The 24855-nt window shown below is 56.7% G+C and overlaps 5 protein-coding genes across 5 annotated transcripts; 2 read left to right on the top strand and 3 right to left on the bottom strand.

Annotated features, from left to right (window-relative positions):
• Positions 1 to 355: 355 nt before the first annotated feature.
• F5144DRAFT_93090 (exocyst complex component Sec3-domain-containing protein) lies at positions 356 to 4940 on the bottom strand. Its single transcript, XM_066793578.1, has 4 exons — positions 4751 to 4940; positions 2780 to 4680; positions 1605 to 2728; positions 356 to 1551 (listed from the first exon to the last, which is right to left on the bottom strand). Exons 1-4 carry the CDS (start codon positions 4845 to 4847, stop codon positions 516 to 518), a joined length of 4158 nt encoding a protein of 1385 aa, XP_066645983.1. The 5' UTR covers positions 4848 to 4940; the 3' UTR covers positions 356 to 515.
• Positions 4941 to 5621: 681 nt separating this feature from the next.
• F5144DRAFT_640224 (uncharacterized protein) lies at positions 5622 to 9195 on the bottom strand (the record flags this gene model as incomplete). The annotated part of the gene is made up of 2 exons (XM_066792739.1): positions 5622 to 8733; positions 8827 to 9195. 2 exons carry the CDS (start codon positions 9193 to 9195, stop codon positions 5863 to 5865), a joined length of 3240 nt encoding a protein of 1079 aa, XP_066645982.1. The 3' UTR covers positions 5622 to 5862.
• Positions 9196 to 10371: 1176 nt separating this feature from the next.
• On the bottom strand, positions 10372 to 16508 carry F5144DRAFT_93060 (uncharacterized protein). The gene is made up of 4 exons (XM_066793577.1): positions 16005 to 16508; positions 15850 to 15944; positions 10753 to 15792; positions 10372 to 10689 (listed from the first exon to the last, which is right to left on the bottom strand). The coding sequence occupies exons 1-4, from the start codon at positions 16340 to 16342 to the stop codon at positions 10496 to 10498; spliced, it is 5667 nt and encodes a 1888-aa protein (XP_066645981.1). The 5' UTR covers positions 16343 to 16508; the 3' UTR covers positions 10372 to 10495.
• Positions 16509 to 19481: 2973 nt separating this feature from the next.
• Positions 19482 to 21093, top strand: F5144DRAFT_485079 (thiamine diphosphate-binding protein; the record flags this gene model as incomplete). The annotated part of the gene is made up of 3 exons (XM_066785484.1): positions 19482 to 19895; positions 19958 to 20682; positions 20961 to 21093. 3 exons carry the CDS (start codon positions 19482 to 19484, stop codon positions 21091 to 21093), a joined length of 1272 nt encoding a protein of 423 aa, XP_066645980.1.
• Positions 21094 to 21292: 199 nt separating this feature from the next.
• Positions 21293 to 22614, top strand: F5144DRAFT_93002 (ubiE/COQ5 methyltransferase family-domain-containing protein). Its single transcript, XM_066793576.1, has 2 exons — positions 21293 to 21709; positions 21779 to 22614. The coding sequence occupies exons 1-2, from the start codon at positions 21405 to 21407 to the stop codon at positions 22554 to 22556; spliced, it is 1083 nt and encodes a 360-aa protein (XP_066645979.1). The 5' UTR covers positions 21293 to 21404; the 3' UTR covers positions 22557 to 22614.
• Positions 22615 to 24855: the final 2241 nt, after the last annotated feature.

Raw genomic sequence — 24855 nt, 5'->3', positions numbered from 1 at the left:
GGTGTATCACCCGCCTTCTTTGTGCCTTCTAGCCAGGACGTAACAACACTCGAGACCGAAATACAAACTCCAAATCATTAACCAACAACAGCCGTCATGGGACCTGGGAGCCTTGAGACAAACCAAGCTGCAATGATGACTGCCCCACAAGCTCTGTGTGGGTGTTGATATCGGACCACCCATCCCCTTAAACATAGACAACCGTAACCAAGAATGTACCCCGAAAAGGGACACCAGAGCACCAGCATGGGTGGTTCATAGGTAGTTTTTAGTTTCCAATCCTCAATGTTGTATAACCAAGCGATGCACACAACCTCCGCTGCTTGCCCCGGCTCCGCAACCCTACCTCCCAACCACCACTTCATCAGTTCATAAACTAGGGAACCACAACAGCCAAAAGCCAAGAAAGCAGAGAAAAAGAAAAATATATATATCAATGATCACCCCTCGCCTTCTCCAAATCCACACAACCCCCAAACTATCTAACACACTCCCATCACCACCACCACCCCACCTCACCTCCCGGCCCCATTTGAAAACGCGCTCCTGACCTCCGCACGCGGCCACTCAAACAGCACATCCCCACCATACACATCCGTGGTGACCCTCCCCACACGCATCTCCACATCCCCATAAAACTTCTCACACTCCTTCGTGACCCTGTTCACCAGACTGCTATTCCCGCCCACAGCGATACTACTCCGACCCGGCAGCGCCGGCACGCCAGCCGCCCCACCACCACCAACCGTCAACCCGCCCCCACCAGCCTCCTCATCGCCAAAGTGCTTCTCCACCCGCTTCCGCAGCGCCTCGATGCCCTTCCTGACCTCGCGGCCATCATAGTTGCCCAGGACCTTGTTGAACACGGCCTTGGTGTTGCTGGGCTGGGCGGCGACGCCGGCGGCGCTCTTGCCGCCCTGCAGCTGGGCCTCGATGTTCTCGAGGTGCTCGAGCAGCTTGCCGAGGGGGCGGCGCATGACGGCGTTGAGGTAGAGGCCGAGGTGCTCGGCCATTTCGCGCTGGGCGGCGTCGCGCCAGTCGTCGAGGACCTCGAGGTGGCGCGAGTTGTCGACTTCTTCGAGGAAGTGGTTCATGTTCTCGATGAGGAGGATGTGGAAGTTGAGGGCTTCCTTGTCCTCCGGGTCAGCGACGGCCGAGGCGGCCGTGGCGGCGGAGGAGATGCCCGTGCTGCCGAGCGCCGGGTTCTCGCGCGCGATCACCTTGAGCGAGTCGAACATGGATTTGAGCAGCCGGTCGTACTCGCGGTCGACCATGCGCCGGACGGCGAGAGAGGGGTCGGTGGAGCCGAGCATGTTTTCGACGGCGGTGCTGAAGTGAGGGAAAATGCGGATGAAGTGGATGACGCCCTTGCGTTTCTTGATCTTGACCTTGGTCTCCTCGATGGCGCGGATCTGGTCGTCGACGAACTTCTTGAACTTGGTCTCGAGGTTGCCGTGCAGCTTTTGGAGGACGTTGTTGAGGAAGTCTTGGTTGGACTGGCTCATGTCGGCCATTTTGCGCTCGAGTGTGGCCAGGATGCCGACTCCTTGTCTAGGGGGGGTTAGATGTGGAATAAAACCAAACAAAGGTCGGGGGAATCTTACAGAGGATCCATGACTAGCACCCAGTCCATCAGCTGCTGCAGATTGGATTCCAGGAACATAAATATCCCCTCCATGGCCTTGGTGACCCGGCGGGCGAGGTCGCGGTCGGGCTCCATCAAGCGGTGCCGTTTCAGATCACCACCGCGGCGGTCTCGGGGTCGTGAAGCTGTGACGAGATCCGGGAAGTCGGACTGCTCGAGAGTCGTCGCGTGGAAGAAGTCGACGATGAAGTTCTGCTCCATTTCCACTAACGGTAGCAAATCGTCCAAAACACCAGCAAACACCTCGTAAGGCAGCGCCCTACCGTCCGGCGTCTTTTCTGCCAGGTTCGTCCGGCTGCCGTCGCCGAGAGGGGACCGGAGACTCCTCGCCAGTGTCTGGCTACGTTTGACAGTGAGTTTCCGAGCCGTTGTTGCGAGGCCCTCCTCCTTCTTCTCCTGTTGTGACGTGAAAAGGAGCTCGCTCTCATCACCCGTCACCTTCCTTGCGTTCTTCTTCCACGCTTCTATGGCCTCCCTGAATTCGGTCTTGTAGATCGGATGGCTCCGGTCCTGGTAAATCTGGAGGATGCGATTCCAGTTATCGAGGTCGACGTCCCTGGCGTACAGGATCAGGGGGCTGTACATCCACAGCAGGTCTCTTCCAGGCTCATGGTTCCGGGCGTCGGCCTTCTTCGCCAACGCTCCGTCGAGCGCCATCTTTGTCTCGCGGAAGGCTTCCGAGAAATGCCGCTCCATGAAGATCACGAGCCGACGCATGAACTGGGAGCTCTCGGCAAGGTACATTTCCTTCTTCTCCTGGACGATGCGCATCTTGCCGTAGTCGCTGTCAAGGCCGAGTGACTGGTCACCATTCATGTCCTCGCTCTTCCGCGACTCGCTGTTGCCCAGTGTTGGGTCGATCTTAATCATGGCCTTAAACAGGGTAACAAGAGAGGCCTCGATATCCTCCACGCCGGCTGCCGTTTCCAGGGGCGCCATTTTGAGAGCGTCAAGGTCGGATTCGCTGATAGCACACGTCTCGAGCAGTGACTCTAGTTCTTTCCTGAGCAGCTTCTGGTTTGCGGCTTGTACCTGGAGACCGTGGCCCTGGGCCTCGATGTACGCAATATCATCCGAGAGTGTCTGTACCCGTCAGAACACGGCGACCAACAATCCAAAATCAGATCAACTTACCGATAGCTCGACACTGTACAACGTTAGCAGGTTGTCCAGCTCGTCACACTCGCTGATGGACAAGTCGATGCCCCTCTTGATGGCCTCAACCCTCTCATCCTCCTCCTGGAAACGGGCGAGCCAGCCGCCGGCCTGCGCCTTGCTCAGCTCGCGGTCAAGGTCTGTTCGCATCTCGTCAAAGTTGCGCGAACGCATCTTCTCGCCCGGAACCCACCCGAAGTAATCCAACCACTTGGCAAACTCGTTCGTCCGGTTGTCGAGCAGGGATGGATCTATGCCGAGCGTCGCAAGATATTTGGTGTCGTTTCCGGCGACGACCGAGCGCCGTGGTCCCTCCACCGCCGGGGTTTCTTCAGCCTTCTTCTCCTTTCTCTCCTTAAGATCCTTAATCGATGCTTGGGCGCTGGTCGGCCCCGTGATGGAATCCGAGCCGGTGATCTTGACCTCAGGGATACTAGGGACAGCGGCTTCGGCGGGGGCGGGCTCTGGCGGCTTCTGGACCGGTACGGGTTTCGGTGGCGCTGGAACCACGCTCGTGATACCATCGGGTCCGTCGCTCGTCTTGTTTTGGTTCGATCGCAGACGCTCCGCGGCACCACCGGGCCTCGGCTTGAACGCGCTGGCCGCGCTCGCGGCTTTCCAAAACGCCCCGGCAATTTCCCCCTTGGATTTCTTGTTAAGCATGGACTTGAGTCCCGGTTTCATTTCCCCTTCAGGCTCCGGGGGAGGCTCGGGTACGGTATTATCGGTCGGCGGCGTGGGGATAGGTGGTATGGAAGATGTTGGGGGGGCAGAAGGGGGCGTTGAAACGGCGGGACTGGGCGACCGCTTGGGTGTCGTGACCTCGGCTCGAGGTGGAGTCTCGTTTCGGCGACTGATCGAGTCCTTTCGAGGCGCGACTCTTTCTACGTTTCGCGGCGGCACCGTCGGCTCTCGGCGCATGCCTGGGCTCATGAGCGGGGCCGGTATCAGGTTCTTATCAACCCCCAACGGCCGCAAAGGATCCATTGGAGGCCGTTTCCGCTCAGGGGGCTTCTCCTCGGATGCGGGGGCCGGGGTCGGCTCAGGGGTAATGTAAGGGGAGGAGCTGGTCGGCCCATTTCTCGTACTCGGCCGCAAACTGATTGCGTCTTCGCTTCTCGAGATGGATGACGCTGCGACCGAGTCTTGGCTCATGTTGTCAGAAGCGAGTCTGCGTAGCGACTGGTGGTCCTGGGAAGGCCGCCCCGTATCAATGCTCTGGGCAGGCGACGACGTTCCGTTCGGCACCAAGGGATTCCGAGAGCCCACCCTTTCACGAAAACCTGCCGGTGCCGGAGTGGCTTGCGCGTTGAAATTTTGGGCGCTGAGAGGCGCATTGTATCCAGAAGAAACGGAGGCATTTGTGCTGTTTGGCGCAGTGTCGAGTGCAGAGGGCCGAGGGGGCGGTCGTTCTTGTCGTCGAGCTACTTGGGCTCCGCCGAGGACTTGGTCGAGCTCGCGCTGTTCGAAGCCTGTCAACGTAGGGTTGCGCCCGCCGGTGTACTTGTTAAAGATCTTAATCAAGCTGGCAATGAAGAACTTCTTCTCCTTGTCGGACTGGGCCTGCCAGTAGTACGGCTTGCCAAGCGATACGACAAACCCCACATCTCCCGCCCATTGTTGAGCGTTTGGGTTCACAGTCGGACTCGTAAAGGACTCGATCGCCGTCAAATCGTCGAGGAACCAGGTCTTGCCGATCGAGAAAGTGCCATTGGGATTCTCCTTGGACTTGTGCACGCGTACGCGGCCTGATTTGCGCACGGCGACGATAATGACGCGGGGCTTTTCGTACTGAGGCGTCCTTGCTGAGGGTGGGGGCGGCGCCGTTGGGGAGGTCTGGTACTCTGTAATCTTGATATGCGTTATATATGTTTCGAGGGCTATGACAGGCTGTCAGTTGGGGAGGTTTGTCCGAGGCAAGCTCCGGATGGAGGGAGTATTGCTGCTTACGGGAGCCATCCTCGTCGCGTTTGGCGAAGCAGCTGTCGATTATCCTCCTCTTTTCATCCTCGAACCTCTCCGCCCTGTTCGCCTCGCGGCCGTTCATTGCCGTAATTACGACGGGAAAGCGCACCCGTCAAGCTAGGGTTGGAATTCGAGTTTCATGAACGATCGGGCAGCGACTGATGGCGGGGGTGCCGTGACATTTTGGGAGCGCCGCTCGCACAAAGGGTCGACCGAAGTTGCGAGCGTTGTTGTCGCCCGGTCGGGGTTCTGTGTAGGCCCGGCTGCGAATGCGGTCAATGCGCAGCCGAGTTCGAATCGCGGGGGGCAGCTTCGTCGAGATGCAAAAGGTGGAGTTGTGGAGTTGGATGAGGCTTGTGCCCCGAGTTATGATGGAACTGGTTTCGAGGCAGCGCAGCTGAGGTTAAGGCCCGTGCGGTCTCAAGAATGGCATGCTGTGGTTCGCTGGACCGGGTCCTGCCGCAGCCAAGACATCTGCAAGCAGGGGACTCGAGAACCGCTGGGACTTGGGGTGCTGTTTCCCCCAAACCCCGACTGGAGATAACTATTAACTCTATTTACCTTTTCTTCTACTTGATTCAAATATATTTGAGGTCCTTTAGATTTTTCCCCCATTTTCTTGCTTTTCGTTCGAGGCCGGCTTTTTGGGCCAGAAGATGATACGCCAGATCTCTCACATTTTCCATGTTGGTCGCAATGTTACAACTCGAGTTTTCCGCTCTTAGTCTAGTTAGTCAGTGCTATTCCCCCATTCTCACATATAATAGGAAGATACATTTCATAAAACAATAACCCAGCTGAATCAACCCTTGGCACCTACGTGCCAGTGAGACCGGAGTCGACCCTATGGTGGCCTCAATGAACAATCCCCTCTTATAGGTAAACGACGAACGCTATTGCCACAAGACAAAATACCACCCCTAAAATTCCATCGCTTGTCCCGCCGTTCGTTACCTCCAGGCGGGAGGTCTATATGTAACTCCGTCATACTCCAGGCACCTCACAAAGCATTCACACATAAACCGCGCTATCCCAATGGAATCCATCACTCACAACCGTCGCTTCCCAACATCAATACAACAACCCAACCCACCCCCTCAATACCCACCCTCATCATCATCCGAATCCCACACCTCCACCGGCGGCGGCGCCAAGCTCACCTCATCCACCAGCAAACTATCCGGCGGCAACACCCCACCCTGCGACGACGACAGCAGCAAGCCCGAGCGCGGACGCGGGAGCAAGCTAGCATGCTCGTCGTCGTCAGGCAGACTAGGCAGCGACATGTCGCTGGATCCGGGCAAGGGGGGCCGGGGCACCGAGGGCGGGCCGGAGGACTTGTCGGGCGAGGAGACGGCCGAGATGTCGGAGGCGGTGGTGGCTTGGGAGGGGCGGATGGATCGTTGGGAGGTGGAGGAGGGTGGTCGGCGGGCTTTTGTTGTTGTTGTTCTGGCGGGCGTTGGTTGTCGGGGGAGTTTGGGGCGGGGGGTTGCCGCCGAGGATTGGCTGCTCTGGTGGTGGTGGATCCGCGGGCTGGAGCGTGCCGGGACTGGTGGGCGGGCGAAGCTGCCGTTTGCTTTTTGAGTAGGGAGGGGAGCTGACCGCGGCTGGGTTGGGCTCTGGCTCGCGGGGATGACGTCTTCCTCCTCGTCGTGAGGGTAAGCGGCGCGAGACGGCTTTTGCGTGGAGTGGAGGATATCGCTGCGCAGCTGGTCCTCCAGTTCCTGCGAGATCGTTACACCTCCTTGGTCGACGTTGGTTAGAAAGTCACCACAGGAAAAGTCCTCCTCGTATTCCTCGCAAAAAAGCGGACATCTCAGATTTGCAAGCAACTGTCCCACAATCGCCGGAGGAAGGTACTTGTAACGCTGCGGCGGCCCTGCACCCAGCCCATTGTCCTCCATGTCTGCCAGTGGCACCGGGTTATTGAGTTGATACACTTGTACAAGCTTGTGGGCGAACTTGTAGCCCGATGTGGCGGCGTTGAACTCGGCGTTGCCGACGCCGGTGCCAGCATCGATTTGACCCGGCTCTTTGGCAGGGCCGAGAGTCGCCATGTATTTCACCTCACCCACAGGGAGGTCAGTGTAGATCCAGCATCGGGAGATTTGGACCGGGAATTTGTAGCTCCGAAACTCATGGTCCCTGAGACCGTTTACGATACCCTCGACAATATCCGCGGAAAATACGGTGAGAATATCAGAGCGGTCTGTCTGTGGCCCAAGGGAGCGGATAACCTCCAAAGGGATACGCTGGCTTTCGAGACCCTGGCTGTAGAACTGAGACCGAGCTTGGGTATGTCGTTGGTAGATGGGCGACGATTTCTGCGGCTTTCGGGGAGTCTCCTTATAAACTTCACGGGAGGATGGCGGCGGCAGCTCGATCTGGACCCTCCGGACGGCCGGCGCTGGCGTGCCCCGAGTTGGGGTGCTCGGCGTCTCGCTAGCCGATGCCTCTGAGTTGAGGTTGGGTGTCGCCCCGCGCCTTTTCCGGCCATTGGCGTAGTGGTCTTTTTGTGACGCCGCTTTCTTCAGGATTGACACTGGTATATGTTCCTCCTCAATCTGCTCTTCCTCGGGCTGCTCTTCCTCGGCCTGCTCTTCCTCGGCCTCCTCTTCCTCAGCCTCGCTCGCCGTTTCATCTGGATCCTCGAATTGGAGACTCGGCCTACGAATCCGTGCATCCGACTTGCCCATGCTGCCGTAGAACTGCGATGCAAGGGGGGTCGATGCGGGTGAGCTGGACCGGTCGTCTTCCTCTGTCGCTGAGTCCTCGCGCAATGAAAGTTCGGTCAACGGCTCGCGTGCAACCCCAGCTGATGTTCCTATGCTGCCATTACTTTCCGCCGAACCCGTCCAGAACTGCGAGGCCGTGTTAGGGCTGACCTGGCTAGTCCTGCTAGCGGCCTGCGATTTCCTGCGCGGCGTTGGGGTTGGCGTGCCCTCCCTCTCCTCCGCACCATAATCCATGTCTTTGTCCTCCCACATCCCGATAGCAGGTGTCCCGTTTTCCTTATTCGACTTGGCCGAGCTTACAGGAGTCTCCGAAATAGCAGTCCTCTGAGTTCGTGGAGCCGAGCCTGGATCTGCCGCTATTTCGAAGTTGTCCTCAATCACCTCCTGCTTTAGCGGCGTTTGTTGTGCAGGGCTCGTCTTGAAGGGCGTGGACGCGATGCTGTCCAATTCGTCGTCCGTATCCGGGATCTCGAAGAACATCCTCTTTCTCCTTGACGTTGGTGTCTCTCCGGCCGGGGTGGAACCGACACCGAGCTCAATACTAGCAACCGGTATCTCACTTAACGGCTCCCGCGTAGATTGTTGCGTCTCCTCCTTTTTCGGCGTGTCGCCCGCCGCCGAGGACGGGAATCCCAAGCTGCTGCTGTCCCCCATGCTGTAACTATCCTGGATGGTCAAAGTCCGCGGTATTTTCGAAACTGTTTCTATCGTCGGCAGCGGGGCATCGATATTAGTCGATTTCTGCGTCAGCGGCGACCTCATCGGCGCAAGCGGACTGTGGCCCAACAGCGGCGTAAACGGAGTCGGTTGTGAAGCAGGGACCTCGTCGGGGTTGACCTTGATGCGTTTGTTGCTCGGGGTGCAGGGGTCGGGCACCGTGGCCTTGCCTTTCCCTTTCCATCGCGGCCCGGAGGACTGCTTAACAGGCGTCCCTCCCGACGGCAGCAGAACATCTACATCCTCCTCACCATCCTCCACCCGTAACCCATCATCCTCCAACCGTGACGCAGACGCCCCCATAAACTGGGTCAAGGTCTGGGTATGAAAACTCGACCCCTTCTTCTCCAGCCTCGGCGTGGGTACATCGCCCATAGTCCTCCTTCTCTTAGATCTCCTCTCCGGCGCAGCCTTCTTCTTAGCAACCACCTTCACCACCTCCATCTTCACCTCCACATCCTCCTCCTCCACCTCTTCCTCCCCCACCATCCCATCCCCCTCCACCCCTCGCTGCAACTGCAACCCCTCCACCTCCTCCTCCCCCAACAACAACCCCTCCCCACCGTCCTCCCCTTCCCCCACCCCCGACGACGACCTAACATACCCCACCTGCGTCAACGTCTGCTGCCTCAACCCCCTGCCCTCCCTCCTCCCCCTCCTCTTCGCCACAGCCGAGTCATTCGACCCCGGCGGCGTCATCGTCGTTGTGGTCTCCAGCCGCGCAGGGAGGGAGCGGCGGCCGCCGTAGGTGCGCACGGTCTTGCGGCGCGCGGGGAAGGTGACTTGTTGGGGCACGGGGTGGGATTCGTAGGTTACGCGGGGGGTGGAGATTGGGGTGGTTGTGGAGGTGGTGGTGGTGTTGGTTTTGGTGGTGGTGTTCTTTTTGGTGGCGGTGCTGGAGTTGCTGGGGTTGGAGCTGGTGTCGGGGGTTGGGGCGGTGGTGCCGGCGGGGCGGCGGGGTGTTCGGCGAGGTGCCATTTCGTCCGTTTGTTTATTCTTTCGCTTGTTGTGGGGGGTTGTTCTGGTGTTTGTGTTTATTTAGAGGTGTGTTTCGGGCTGTGGCTTGTTGTTTTCGTGGTTGTAGGTGCGGTTGCCACCAAGGTTGCTGTTGATGAATTGTGGTTCGAAGTCGTGTTGTTCAGTGCAGGTGACAGCCGGTGGATAATGGCAGTTCGTCGTGGACAGAGTGAAAAGGGTGGCGATTACAGCTCAGACCGACAAAAGATGCGTGTGCAACAGAGATGTGCAGCCAAGTTGGCTGGAATTGGTTTTGCGAAATAGGTAAGGTACGAAGTAAGTAATTAGTGTAGAGTGTAGTATGGAGATGAGGATTCAGTTTGGTGTGGCGTCCTCGGCCTGGTCAAAGTGCAGGGCGCGTCGGTCAACGCGTCCGTAAAGTGGGGCATATTCGGCGCGCACCCTCGCCTGCCTTCATTTAAATGATCTCAATCGCGCCAGCCCGGTCCAGCCCTGAGCCATGACATCATCGGGGCCACGATCTCATCACCAAGTCTACGTTTAAGAGGCATGCGGCTATCTCTAGCTTTGCTGTAGTTTCTTAAAAATCCCGTTTGAATCGAGTCCAATTCAAAACAATGACTCGGGCGGATTTGCATTGTTTATTTACTGTGTAGTAAACAAACAAAGCCAATAACTAGTCACTCGATCCCAGTTTGTCAGTTAGTCCTCAACGAGAGGCACTCGTTTAACCCCAACCCTAATATTCTGCAGAGTAGCATATGGGGTTTAACTTGCCCGTTTTACGGCAATTGCTCTCGCCTGCAAGAGCATATTTCTTCCGATCACGAAGGCTGGCTGCCCTCTTCTGTCCAAAGTTCACATCCTGAGTTAGCAGCAGAGCCCCGTACCTGAGCACATGGGATTCCTTGTTCCGATACTGTAGCCTCAAAGTATTCTAAGCCCATGATATTTGTATCATAAGTCTTGCTATTGCGAGGTTTGCCGAGAAAGAAAGACGACCCTGTCCAGTCCAAACAAAATAACACTAAGTATACCACCCTCCCCATCATGCTTTTCCCCTCCGTGTCCCCCACCCGCTTTCCCTCAAGATAGGTGGAACGCACCCTGGCCCTCCTTGACCGCCGTAAAGAGCTGCTTCCGCAAGATACCAATGTCCGAATAGTCGGGTAGCTTGAGGTAGTTGACACACGTCATGACGCTGGGGAGGTAGTCGTCCGACGTGTAGGGTGCCTCGCTGGGTTTGCAAACCACCGTGAACATGGGCGTGAGCTTTTTGAAGCCTGTTGAACACGGTCCGTTAGTTACCACGCCAAACATACGAAGTGAAGGGGGAAAACATACCGCCAATGGGAAGCTTCGGGCTGCCCGTCGTAAACTGAAGGAAATCGCGGCGCTGGGCCGCAGTAAACTCGCTCATCGCCTGTAGCAAGTTCCTCACCGTCTTGCTGTCCATATTGTACCCGTGGTCCGCCTTGACCGAGTCCATCAGGGCTAGACACAAATAGTTAGTTCTGGCCCGTAATTCATCAAGACGAAAAGAAATAGGTTGCTTACTCTCGAGCGACCAATCCTCGTCCACCCGTCCAAATAACGTGCACAACTCAGCCGGCGTGAAGGCGCTCAACGCCGAGTACGGGAACACCTGCGAGAAGCCGGCCTGGAATGCATCCACCTGTCGGCGGACGCCGGACCCCAGAGTCATGTCGATTACCTTCTCGAGGTAGAGGTCAACATTGTCGATGGTCACCTGGGTCTGAGCCCCCTCGGGAATGAGTTCGATCTCGGGGTAGCCCGGTAGGGTGAAGTCGAGGTACAAATCGTCAATCCGGATCTTGTCGACCACGATATTCTCCGTATCGGTGACCTTCTGTGCCGCGCTGCGATTGGGGTCCTCGTCAATCGCCTTCTTTGCCAGTGCGAACTTCTTTACGATCATGAGCGATCTCGCAACCACAGGGTCAACCGACTTGATCGCCCCGAGAGACGGGCGAACAGCCGTGAGCTCGGCGCCTATGCGGAAAAAGATGGGATTAAAGTTCACATCGATAATCCGCGAATCAATCATGGACCGCGCAACGAACTTGCCCAGCATCTTGTAAAGCTGGAGAATCTTCTCCCCTTCCTCCGACGCGGCGAATGCTTCGCTCAGCGGCCGTGGGAAGAGCCCGTTCGGCCCGAAGACGAACTCGTCATCCCCGTTGGGGTCATTGTCGCGCCACAGCTTGAGCTTCTTCTTGCAGAACTCCTTGGAAACGGTCGAGTAGAACTCCAGCGTGGGTCCGAGTCCCGTGCCGACTTCATCAAAGTATTCGACTTCCAGGATGCTTTGCGAAGCACCGTAGAGTTCCATGACTTTCACGGCCGACTCCAGGATTTTGGCCCGAGAGATACGGACCTTCTGGCGTTGCAGGCGGCCAAGGAACGGCCTCTCATCTCGCCGGTCTCGCCGGGCCTCCTCCTGAGATTGGGCGTTTTGCCAGCGGCTCATAGATCTGGCGTAACCAAAAGAGGTTGACTGTAGGAAAAGATGGCGCGTCTCAAACGGGAACAAGAAGGGATAGAGCCTTGCAAGGTCTTCACTCCAACTCGGGAGGCAGTTGCTCGCTACGATCAGCGGCTCCTCTAGCTGCCGGTTCAACTTGGCGGTAAGTTTGGTGTTGACGAACTGCGACAGAGGCTCAACGTTGACCTTGAGAGTCTCTTTGTTTTCGACTAGGACGTCATCGATATTGGCGTTGAGATCATGTAGTTTCTTCAGCAGGCGCAGAATGGATGCCGTGACCGGGGATTTGGCCAAGGACCCGGGAGTGTTGCCATCTTCGGAATCCGCGCCTAGGTCAGACGGGTTACCGAAGGCAGCAGATTCTGCCGGGGCCGGACCCGGCACCCGCCTGAACTTGATAGAATGCACGGACGACCAGACGGTGCGACCATAATGGTCATTGGTCTTCTGCGTAGAGTTATGCACGGCACGGTAGATCGTCGTCTCATTAGGGACAACCTTGCCGTCAATGCTGAATTCCAGGTGCCAGTCTTGCGGGGCCTGAACCGCAGCCGCATATGACATCGGCCGTGAAGATCCGGCAGGTGTTGGAGTTCCGAGTAGAGCTGCGGTCAGCGCGCTCGAACGGCTGGGGAGCGAGGCTGTGGACCGGCTCTGACTCTGAGATGGCGTGGGCACTCTAGTCCCATCGTCCTTGCGCGCCGTCACCTTACCTCCAGCCACAAACTCTAGGTTCACGGCGGAGGGATCGGGCGTCGGGGCGTCTTCCATTCCCTCGTCAACGTCCGGGACCATATCCAGGGCGTCATCATCCCCCATCTCCTCGTCATCGGACAGCTGCCTCTCATCAGCGCACTCGAGAGTGTTCTCGAGGTCATTTTCATTGTCCGGCGGCGGAGGCGGGGGGGGAGGCGTTTCCTCCGACACTGCTTGGCGGCGAGAGGACCGGCGCAGTGTAGTCTTTTCCTGTGAGGTTGAGGGTTCCGGTGTAGTTTGGGTGTCCATGGCAGGGTCTGATTTAGCCTTTGTTTTCCGCGTCGAGCGTGAGCCTGATGGCTGCGACGATGCGGGTGCCGGAGGTGGAGCAGGGGCCGGGGTCAAACTGTTGGACAACGACCGTTCCATAAGCCGGGCCGCCGCTGCGCTCATGGGAAGGCCCGAGCTGGCCATCGCAGCGAGTGCTCTCGAAACGGCCTCTCGCTTAGCTCCACGAGGGCGATCTGAGAGGCTGATCCTGGGCCTCAAATAATCATCTAGGGACTTGAAAGTAGTGATGGCGTGGATCGAAACCATGATGTTACGATAATGTCGAGGAATGTCCGAGTCATCGTCAGCTACCAGTTTGAGCCGAAGCTGCTTTGCCAGCATGGAAGTTGCGCTGCTCCGATTGCTATCAAACGATTGGTGATGAACGGTAAGAACCTCGAAGTGTTCGGACCTGCTAAGCAAGTCCTGGAGCTTGTGGATCATGACACTGAGGGGGGTTGAGGGAGAATCGGCCGTGGCGGTCTTCGGCTTCGACTTGACGGTGTATCCCATAAAGACTTGGAGGAACGCTGTCTGCGCCGCGACGGCGAGCTGCTCATCCGGGTTGCCCATAACCTCTTCCAAAACGCGGACGACACCAGATGCGAGCAGTTCAGCGCTTGTGACACTCTCCAGCACGTCCGAGTCGAAGTAAGACGCCAAGCTCTTAAAGAGGTCGGTGCCGCTCTCCAGCGCGAGCTGAGACGAGAAGGTACGGTGAAGGTAGAAGTTCTCAATCTCAGACGCCAAAGTTGACAGACGGTCAAGAATTTCCGTGGCCTTCTTCTTCATGGACTTCCCCTCTTCCTCATTTTCGTGGACCTCAAGGAAATTCTTGGCACGTTCAATAATCCTCGTCTTCATCGACGGGAGGTCCGAGGGAAGGCGAGGGGGAGGCCCAGAAGTAGACATGGTGGAGCCCCCGGAGCTAACTGGAGAGGCCGACATATCCCGATTCTGATCATCCTCCTGGCCGTTCTCGTTATCCTCGTTATTTTCGTCGTCGTCATCATCAGAGTCATCGTCGTCGTCCTCGTCTTCCGAAGAGTCCTGGGACTCGTCATCATCTTCGTCGAGTTCATCGTTCTCTTCGTGTCCAGCTTCAGCTCCATGATGCTCGGCATGGTCGCCGGCGAGCTCTGCCGAGGACCTATTCGACGCCGGCTCAACCTCCGGCCCAACCTCCGGTTCAGCCTCCGGTTCAGCCTCTGGCTCAGCATCCGTCTCCGGCTCATCCTCTGACTCTTGAGCCGCGTTGGTCGACGGCTTCCGTTCCGGTTCCTGTGCTGGCTCTGGCTGTGGCTCCGGCTCCGGCTCCTGGTTCGCCAGCTTCGTAATTTCGGCGATCACACCCTCGCGGTGAAGTTGATACCGATATACGGTGCCCAGGCGCCTCATGAGCAAGTCGGCAGCCGTTACCGCAGAGAGGACAAGGGAGGGATGATCTTGTTGAGAAATGATGGAAGCCAGGAAGGAGGCGTAGGAGACGGATTTTAGGGCATCAACAAGGATCTCTTCGTCCAGGTTTGAGAGCATCTTGAGTTGAGCCGTCAGCACCTTTTGGCGGACACTCAGATTGACGGTACTCGAATAGGCATCGGTGAGCGTGGGGAAGAGGATCATGCAGAACCGCCGGACCTCCTCTTTACAGCCCTCCAGAAGCTCGATCCGTTTTTCGTTTGTGGTCTTTCTACGAGAACCGAGGGAGGAAGGTGTGGTCGGTTCAGCTGGTGGGCAGATCTCGGGGAGGTCGTATGAGGCGGGATCAGCTGACTTTGGTAAATCCGGAAGAAGCTCGCAAATGACGTTCAGTGTTTCAATGATCTGGTCTCGCGGTCGGTGGATGAGCGCCTGCATGATAAGAACGCTGTCAAGCTTCGAAGCGATGTCATCATGGCCGCCCGGGGGGGACACGCCTGTCAGAATCTGATAAAGCGTCTCCACCACGTTCATCTTGAACAGCTCGGCCGACAAGCGAGGGCTCGCCCGTGCGGCGAAGGCAAGGATCCGGAGGAACTGGGTATGGATGTGGGCGCCGATCAGATTGGTGCTACCCGGGACAAGTAGGCGGAGAATGGCCTTGAGCAGGTCGACACTGACGAGCTCCTCCAACTTTGACGGGTGAAACCGGAAGCTCTCAACGATGCGGGTGACGCAAAGAGAGCCCTTCTCCACGACCTTCTGGTCGCTGCTCCCGAGAACATTCAGTAGAATTGGCATGACATCTCGGACGACGGGGAAGCTTTCTTGGTCGAGATTCTGACAACAGTTGGCGGCGGTGGTGACGGCGACACGCTGCGTGCTTGTAGCGAAAAACTCTAGGTAGGAGAGGCACGCAGTCAGACCGCCTTCGCGGACAATACTGGAAGGGTATTCGATCGAGATTTTCTCCAAGGTGCTGAGCGCTTGCTCGGCCAAGTCGATGAACGAAATCTCGAGCAACTTCTGGCACAGAATAGGGACGGCATGGCCGTAGACGACATTCGAAGTGCTGGCTGGCAGGGCTTCCATCAGGTTGGCAAGACAGCGGCATGCCAAGAGCATAATCTCTGGATTCTCCTCCCCCGTGAGCTCGTTTGGTTGCATCAAGCCTACCAACTCCTTCACGAATGCATCAGGCGAGAAGTGCCCCGAGAGGGTATCCTCGTTGTGGATAAGCAGAAGCTCCGAAAGCTCCTGCAGCGCGATTAGCTGCATTGTGGGGTCTTCCTTCTGTCGGAGGTTGTGCAAGATATCCCTAAGTCTTGAAGACGTGCCCGACACCATGCCAGTCAGTGTTCGGAGGGTGTTGGTAAGGCCCGGAACCGCACCACCAGCGGCGCCAAAGCTTCCAAAAGGATCGCCGGCGTCATCTTCGTCGTCGTACCGTCGTTGGGCTTCCTCATCCTCGTCATTCTCGTCACTATCTTCTGGGAAGTTATCCTCAGGAGGCGGGGGCGGGGGCGGGACTTCGGATGCCTTGTCATGTTCTTCAGTGCCGCCCATAACCACGTCTTGATCCTGGGCGGCGTTGGACCCCTTCTTTGATCGTCGGCTCGAGGTGGGGGCGGGGGCGGACGGTTCTGCTAGAGATGGCCGGGTAAGACTAGAAGAAGGGCGAGGCGGGATCGGCAAATACATACCTCGTGTCTGCACGGGCTTTTTATTGCGGCTGGATCGCCGACTAGACGATGCCGTCGACGGGTTCTCGGGGTGCTGCGCAGGGCCTGCCGGCGTTCTACGTGGGTCTCAGCATCTTAAAGTTGAATGGCACAAGGTGTAACTGGATCCAACATACCCTGGACTCGACATGGTCGCGAGATCTTTGCCCTTCCGGCGGGAAGATGGATTCAATTCCGGGGCGGGAGGTGGTTGCGGCTGTGGGGATGCTTGTGCCACGCGCTGTCGCTTGGGCCTGCGGGATGACGAAGGCGATTCGGCGGCGCCCTGGGCGGGGCTAATATTGGTCTTTCGCTTCCGAGCGCTCGGTGCCGGCTTTGGCGTCGGTGGGGTCGGCGGGGGAGGTGGCCCGGAGGAGAGAGTGGCGGCTCCCGTGGTCGTGGTTGAGGAAGACGCCGCTGCGGCTGCTTGGCTCGCTGCTTGACGGGCGGACGAGCGGGTGACCCTGGACGACATGAGTAAATATGAGTTCAAAACCTGCTTGTCATGTAGTCGACAGCAGGGAGGAGAAATAAAGTGGTTTTAGGAAAGGTAGCCGAGGTCGAGGGCATCAAAGAATTTTGTGGGCAGTTGCAAGGGAGATCGCGATTGAATGGCCGCCTGCGGAACAGAACATTGATTGCCCAAGATTGTGGGGCAGTTTGTTTGAAGGTCGAGCCGAGTTCCTTGCATGCGTCACAGCCCGAAACCGAGCACGAGACCAAACCACCAAGAGGCGAGAGAAGACTTTATGTCGCTGTTCTCTTTTATGCTTCCTTTTGTCTTTGCATCAGTCTTCTGACACGGTAGGCAGGCGCTGGGTTGCAAGATGCAGCGCGATGTGGTGGTGTCTGGTCTTCGATCGATCGTAGGCAACAAGGTGGGAGGTTGACAGAACGCAGGTGCAGCACTGAACAGAAAGGAAAGAACTAGGAAATGGGTGGGGTGGGTTGTACCTTGGGGAAGGAGGAGGTAGGGACGATAACGACGATGTGTGAAAGGCAGTCACGGCTGGTGACGATGATGGTGGGAGAGGTAGGCGCGCTGGGTCGTTCTCGAGAGCCGATCTGGACCGCGGGTTTGCAGTACGTCGTTCTGCCATGGATTACGCCATCGGGAGGCAGGCAGGCGGTGGTTCGGATGGGAGACGACTTGGACGAAAATACGGTTTACTCATCGAACGATGGATTTTGTTGGGTATCGAGCGGTAGTTACTTGGTGATGGACTCGGGGACGGCGGCAGGGCAACTTCAGGCAGAGGTGGTTGGCTGGTGGGGATACTTTAGCAATGGTGAGCGAAATGCTGCGTTGGATAAGCCGCCTGATGTCAGCGCATTTGGTTGGCGGTTGTTCCGGCTGGATTCCCGTGCCGGCTTCGGCCAAGAGATAACGGCATGGGTGGCACGGACTGGATGGAAATGCTCTCCGTGTTCCATCTCCCAACATCATTTGCCACTATGGATCTACTTCGACTCAGCAAGTAGATAAACAAATATCTACCAATGTTACGGAAATCTCTCACAATTACAGATTCAATTCCGGGAGTGAAGGGTAAAAATCACGCACAAAGCTTTGATTTTGGTTTAGCAAATCAGATCAGGAGAAGCAATGATGGAATCATACGGATTGAGGAAACAAAATCAAGTTCATCGACACCCAAACGGCCGGTGATTCCCGCAAGTCCGAGACTAGGCCAATGTAATGCCTCAGGTTGGGTTTCAGGCACTCCTCGAGGGCAGAAACTAGCCACCTGTCACGAGGCACAGAGTCGGGGGGTTTCAGGAGTTCTGAGAGCGAGTCAGTGGCGAATCTATGACGCAAGGAAGAATGTTTAAAAGAGGTCTGGAGGACTCAATCCTGGGGAATCTCCCCAAGGATCAGTTCCTCTTTTCCCAAGGAGATTGATGTCTCTCACAGTTATTGGGATTAGCTAGGAATTGAATGAAGTCTCGCCTGTGAATCACTACCAAGTCACCTGTGGTCTTTGTCCTTGTTGTTTAACAAGCTGTACCTTTGGAATCAGTTCCTGGTTAACGTCCCTTGACACCACCGCAAAACTGACGGTCTCAAATACTTGAACAAACAAGGGCAACAATCTCCCAATGTAAACTATGCTGGGAAAGAGGAGAGATATCAGAAAAAATGTTGTATTGACAGCAGTTGATGGGGTCTATCCTGGAAACAAGATCGAGTGTCAAGTGTCGCTTGAATATAGCTCCAGATGACCATAAACGCAAATAAATAGATTCAAACCTAAAAAGCTAGGCACTTACTTACCTCGCTCCATAGTAACAGCAGCTGCTCCCACTTGTCTCCTGAAGACCGCACTTTTTTGTACTTTGAGCAAGGGTATTGTTTAGCCTGGATTTATAACACTCTGAACAATGTGGGCGCCTAGTATCAATGGGCCCACGATGCTATTTTGGGAACTCGTTCTTGGTAGGAAGTTTGGCTGCTACCTGTGTTTGAGGTACTCGGTGGTAGTTCGTAACTTTCGTTGTATTTTTAGATAGAGTTTGAATGCCACCATGCCATGTAAGCAACCGTTCTTGCAGCCAGAGTTACAATAAACCTGGAAGTGAGGCTTTTTTATTTTGAGATGCGCATCTAAACTTTGACCGGAGGAAGTGGAAGTTGATTCACTCTTGGACGAGCATCGGATCATATTTAACAGAACAATGTCCTTTTTCGAAGTCACTTTGACGCTCGCCGTACGCCGATAGGAATTCAGGCCGCTATCCCTGAATGATGGAAAGTGTTTTGAGCCGGAAAAACAGTGATGTGCGTTGGCCGCCCTTGTGAGTTAAGCCCCAAGCGCTGTGTGACACCAAGGCAATGTGGAACGAAACAAAAAAAGAAAAATGAACAATAGCTTCGACTTGCCCCTGTCTGCTAAATACTCCCAACCACGTTAGCGCACCCAAGAACACGGCGGAGTTGCGAGATGAAATGCATAGTCTAGGCCCACCAAATGTGTTTTTCGTTTGATGAAAGGCGGTTGATCCCGCTCCAAGTTTCGCATGGGCTTATACCTCTGTGTACTGTGTATGAACACCCTTGTGTACCACCCTTCCTTGAAGCTGTTCTTTATCAGCAGGGACTGCAGATGCCAAGCTCACCGAGGTCAGATTTCGTGGAGAACCCCGGACAAAACCCCTGAACGCCAAGACCCCGGGAAATGCAACGGCTTCCGTCGGCACAAGTGACGTGGTTTACCCCCGGAACACCGCCAGCTGACCTCGCTCCCCTCGTCCCGAGGGACCATGTCCTTTTTTCCATTCAATTGAAGGGCAATGGAATGAAATCCTAAGATCTTCCACAATTTCCAACCCTTCCTCATCCGATTCACCCCCCTCGCCGCCCAAGAATGAAGAGAATGCGCCTATCCCGCCCTCATGGGGCTCTCTTGCGCCTCGGAGGGTCCCAATTCTCTCCTTTAGCCCAGTCCGCACCGCTACTCACCTCCTCATCGTCCGGGTTCCCAGCCCTTCACCGCAACCACGACCATTACCAACAACGACAACAACCCCGCCGCCATGCCGGGTCCATCTCGCAGCGTCCAGACTCCAAGCACGTCATGTTCCCCGGGGCAGTCAAGTCGGCGTTCAGCAGCAGCATGCAGTTCGAGCAGCCGGCGAGCTACCCAGCGCTGCCGACGTACCGGGCAATCGACCAGAACGGCGTGGCCGTCGACCCCAACTTCGAGCCCGACCTCAGCGACGAGGAGGTGGTGAAGCTGTACCGCGACATGCTGACCGTGTCCGTCATGGACCTGATCATGTTCGACGCGCAGCGCCAGGGCCGCCTGAGCTTCTACATGGTGTCCGCCGGTGAGGAGGCCGTTTCCGTGGCGACCGCGTCCGCGCTCGAGAAGGAGGATGTCATATTCTGCCAGTACCGCGAGCAGGGTGTGTTTAAGCAGCGCGGGTTTACCCTCGCCGACTTTATGAACCAGCTGTTTGCGAACCACAAGGATCCGGGGAAGGGTAGGAATATGCCGGTTCACTACGGCAGCCGGGAGTTGAATATTGTAGGTGAAGTCCTGCCGAGCACAAACAGTGGTTTAAGATAGGCTGACTGACCGTTTCACAGCACACTATCTCTTCGCCCCTTGCGACGCAGCTCCCACAGGCTTCCGGCGCGGCGTATGCCCTCAAGATTCAACGGATGCAGGACCCCAGCATACCTCCGAGGGTAGTGGCGGCGTACTTTGGCGAGGGCGCAGCCAGCGAGGGTGACTTCCACGCCGCGTTGAACATTGCCGCGACTCGATCCTGCCCGGTCATTTTCGTCTGCCGCAACAATGGGTATGCCATTTCGACGCCGACGCTGGAGCAGTACCGTGGCGACGGTATCGCCAGCCGCGGTCTCGGCTACGGAATTGAGACGATCCGCGTGGACGGAAACGACTTCTGGGCCGTCCGCGAGGTGATGAAGAAGGCGCGTGAGATCGCCCTGCAGGACGGCGGTAGGCCTGTCCTGATCGAGGCCATGACCTACCGTGTCAGCCACCACAGCACATCGGATGACTCATTTGCCTACCGTGCCAAGGTGGAGGTGGAGGACTGGAAGAGGCGGGACAACCCGATCGCGAGGTTGCGCAAGTGGATGGAAGCCAAGGGGTGCTGGGACGAGCATAAGGAGAAGGAGGCCCGCGAAAGCATCAGGCGAGATGTGCTCAAGGCATTTTCGGAAGCCGAGCGCGAGAAGAAACCGCCGGTCCGGACCATGTTCGAGGATGTGTACGAAGAGCTGACACCGGACCTGCAACAGCAGATGAAGGAGTTGAAGAGCCAGCTAGAGAGATACCCTGATGAGTATGACCTTGGGGAGTTTGTGGGCGGGAAGGAAAGTCTAGACAAATAGTGAGCGAGCGACGCGCGAATTCATCTGGTGTTTAGCCGACGTTGCCAGGTCCTACATTGCGTTGCGTCCACAAACCCCATCGCTGGGCAACCTGAGCAGCCGATTTGTGCAACTGCGACAACTGTACTGTGTACCTCCTACGAGATCCCGATCACATCCCGCATAAATCCAAACAAACCACCAACACAATCCTACCTTCCATTCATTCGAGCAATATGACAAACGATAGCCGCATTGTCATCGCCGTGCTCTGCGTCTTGAGCATCACTGCGCTTCTCGCCGTTCTCGGCATCAAGTACGTCCGGGTCGCCACTCGTGCTATGGTGAAGTCGCGCGAGGATCGAGACACCGAGGCCCAATAAACTACCGAGGTACGTACTACCTCTTCCCAGACAGGCGGTAGATCGGTAGTATTGTTGGAGATGCGAGGGCAACGGGACGAGAAGCTTGAAGATCCACCCCACCATTACACCCCACCCTGGCGCGCATCTTGACCCCGCAATCAGGGCTGAAACAGGCAGGCCATTGGGTTCCAGGTAGTCAAGCCACATGCGACAGCCACATCTCCCGGGCCGACCCGATTTTTCGAGGGAAGCAAGCGCATGCATGAACTAATCCCGAACTCTTCCAGATCTGGTCCCGGAGCTGTGTCGGTGCCGTGAACCTGCTCAACATGGCAGCCCGAACAGCTTTCAGGAGAGCTCTCCGCCCCGTGCGGAGCAGCGCCTTGACACATCCCGAGCAACAATTACGATTTACACGACCCTTCTCGACAACCCTCCCCTCCCGCGCAGCACCGAATACAACCAATGCGCCCGACTATGCCGTCCCCGACCCGTCCAGGCCAACCCACTTTGGGTTTGAGACCGTAACAGAAGGCGAGAAGCGCGAGCGTGTGGCCGGCGTCTTTACGAGCGTCGCAGAGTCGTACGACCGCATGAACGACCTGATGTCCTTTGGCTGGCACCGAGTGTGGAAGTGCGTTTACACAACCCCCCACTCATAACAACATTCACGCTAACCAACGCCTGCCTCCCTCCCACACAGAGACCACTTCGTTGCCTCCCTCAACCCAGGCTTCTCCCCCCTGACCGCAGGCCCCGACCCCCGCGGACCACAACACATCCTCGACATTGCCGGCGGAACGGGGGACATCGCCTTCCGGATGCTGCGCACCGCCCACGAGCTGAACGGCAACACCGACGTGCGCGTAACCATCTCCGACATCAACCGCGCCATGCTCACGGTCGGCAAACAACGAGCCGAATCCCTCCCCGCCTCCCAACAAGCGGCCCTCTCCTTCGTCGAAGCCAACGCCGAAAACCTCACCCAAACCCGCCCCCTGCACGCCTACCCCTCCCCCCTCGAACCCACCACCCACGACGCCCACGGCAACAGCGAGCAAGCCTTCTTCGACCCGGCCACCGCCACCGGCGGCATCCCCTCCGCCTCGGTCGACCTCTACACCGTCGCCTTCGGCATCCGCAACTTCAGCAACATCCCCGCGGCCCTACGGGAAGCGCACCGGGTGCTCAAACCAGGGGGCGTATTCGCGTGCCTGGAGTTCAGCAAAGCGACACGGTTCCCGGTGTTCAACGCGCTGTACAAGGAGTGGTCGTTCCGTGCGATCCCGCTGATCGGGCAGCTGGTGGCGGCGGACCGCGACAGCTACCAGTACCTGGTGGAGAGCATCGAGCGGTTCCCGAGCCAGGGGGAGTTCCGCGACATGATTGTGGACGCGGGGTTTGTGGTGGCGGGCCAGGGGTACGAGGATTTGACGGGCGGGGTGGCGGCGATTCATAAGGGTATGAAGCCGCGGGCTTGATGTGGATGGTGATGATGTACGCGCGTGGTGTGGTGTAAGAGGGAGGCGGGTGGGTGCGTAATAGAGGGGGCTTGTTTGTGTACATGTACGATGATGATGTGTACCATAACATAAAACTACCATAGCGCGCCAGGGGGGGTTACAAAATGATCACTGCCAAGATTTTCCAGTGCCAAAATGGATTTAATACTGGAAAATGGGTACCGTGACTGTCGTGTAAGCAAAATAGTCGTAGTATAATAGGATTATTGTGACGAACCTACTTCAGGATCCTATCCTGTTAGGGTTCAGCTTCGTTGAAGGTAATCTCTCGAGGATGCTTAGGTTCGGTGCAGCCAAAAGGTGCACAACAATAGACTTGTCTCAACAGTAGGCTTGCGAGCTTGTAGCGAACTGTAGTTGTGATTGCTAACTGGAGAACTCCCAGAGCTCTCCAGAACGAGTGACTATATACTTGTCTACTTCCATGGTGCTCAGTGTGCTCAGTCTCCCCAGATACTGATCACACTGATCACTTAGACCAGTTCGCGCTTCCTGATTGGTGACCCAATTGTGGTGCTCAGTGTGCTCAGTCTTCTTAGCGGCTGAGCTCACTGATCACCCTTCCGTCCTCCGGATTGGTCCGCTGAATAACTGGCTCGGGGCGTCCCGCGCTCCCGAGGTTCCACCTGTTGGCATATTCGTGACAATTATTTTCGAAAAAAAGAATTTTACTAAGAAAATAATCTTTTGTCACAACCACTGTGCCGGATGAAGTGGGGCGCGGGACGCCCCGAGCCAATCGTTAGTATAACCAATTAGCAGTTGCTCAGTACGCTCAGCAACTGAGCAAGGTGAGCAGCGTGCTCAGTGTGCTCGACGACTGAGCAGACTGAGCACCCAGGAATTAGATAGGTATATAGTCACCCGTTCTGGAGAGCTCTGGGAGTTCTCCAGTTAGCAATCACAACTACAGTTCGCTACAAGCTCACAAGCCTACTGTTGAGACAAGTCTATTGTTGTGCACCCCTTGGCTGCACCGAACCTAAGCATCCTCGAGAGATTACCTTCAACGAAGCTGAACCCTAACAGGATAGGATCCTGAAGTAGGTTCGCCACACGTTGCTAACTCCCTTTAACTCTGTTATAGTTCAGGATTGAAGGTAAAACGGCACCATGGCCACCCCCGCGCCCACTACCGAACAGATGCGGGAAGCCATCGAGGAAATCGCAGCCCGAGTCGCTGTGACTGAGACCAAACTCGCTGCAACTGAGACCAAACTCGCTGCAACCGAAACCAAACTCGCCACGGCTAAGAACGAGCTCACGGCGACCAAGAACGACAACGCGGCACTGAAGGTCCGACTCGAGGCAACCGAGGCTCGCGCCAAAGAGCCGACCAAGGATAGAGTCAAACTCGAACAACCCGAGAAGTACGGAGGAGACAGAGAGGCGCTGCCCGGATGGATCACGGTGATGCGCAACTACATCGACCACAACTCCCACCAGTTCACCACTGAGGCATCTAAGACCAGATACGCCGCCACCCGACTCAAGGACACGGCACTCAGGTGGTTCTCAGGAGCGCTGGAGGACTATCTCGGGAACGCAGAACATCAGCCCTTCACCAGACGGGTTTTCGAGGACCACGCCGAGTTCGAGACCGAGATTCAGAAGGTGTTCGGAGACAAGAATGAGAAGTTGCACGCGCAGGAACGGCTCAGCAAGCTACGACAAACCAAGTCTGCGATGGCATACGCCGCCGTATTTCGACAAGACTCCATGAAGGCAGAAATCAACGACGAGGGGCTCAAGAAAATGTTCTATGACGGCCTGAAGGAGGACGTCAAGGACGAGTTGTACCAGAAGGACGAAGTCGACACGCTGGATGCATACATCGCCCTGGCCATCAAGATCGACGAACGCCAGTACGCCCGCAAGCAACAAAGGAAGGGCGCGAAGACGTATCACGCGGACAGCCACAAGGCCAACGACAAAAAAAAGCGACAGCACAAGAGCACTTCTTATGGCACGCACCCAGGGGCCATGGACATCGACGCTGCCCAGACGCAATGGGCAGGAAAGAAGGGTGGCGCCAAGGACAAATCAGGCATCACTTGTTACAACTGCGGCAAGAAGGGCCACTTCAAACGCGACTGCCGCAGCAAGAAGGACATGGGACCGGAGAAAGACATGATTCTCGGACGCCCATGGCACAAGGACTACGACCCAGACATCAGTTGGAAGGGAGATGGCCATCTGCGACCGCGAGAACCGCGGGAGCATCCAACCGACTTGATGGGAGAACGCGCAGAACAGG

Source organism: Chaetomium tenue (assembly GCF_020726465.1).
Source record: "Chaetomium tenue strain MPI-SDFR-AT-0079 chromosome Unknown F5144scaffold_2, whole genome shotgun sequence".
In the NCBI taxonomy this organism is placed as follows: Eukaryota; Fungi; Ascomycota; class Sordariomycetes; order Sordariales; family Chaetomiaceae; genus Chaetomium; species Chaetomium tenue.
This window is presented reverse-complemented; position numbering and strand designations above follow the sequence as displayed.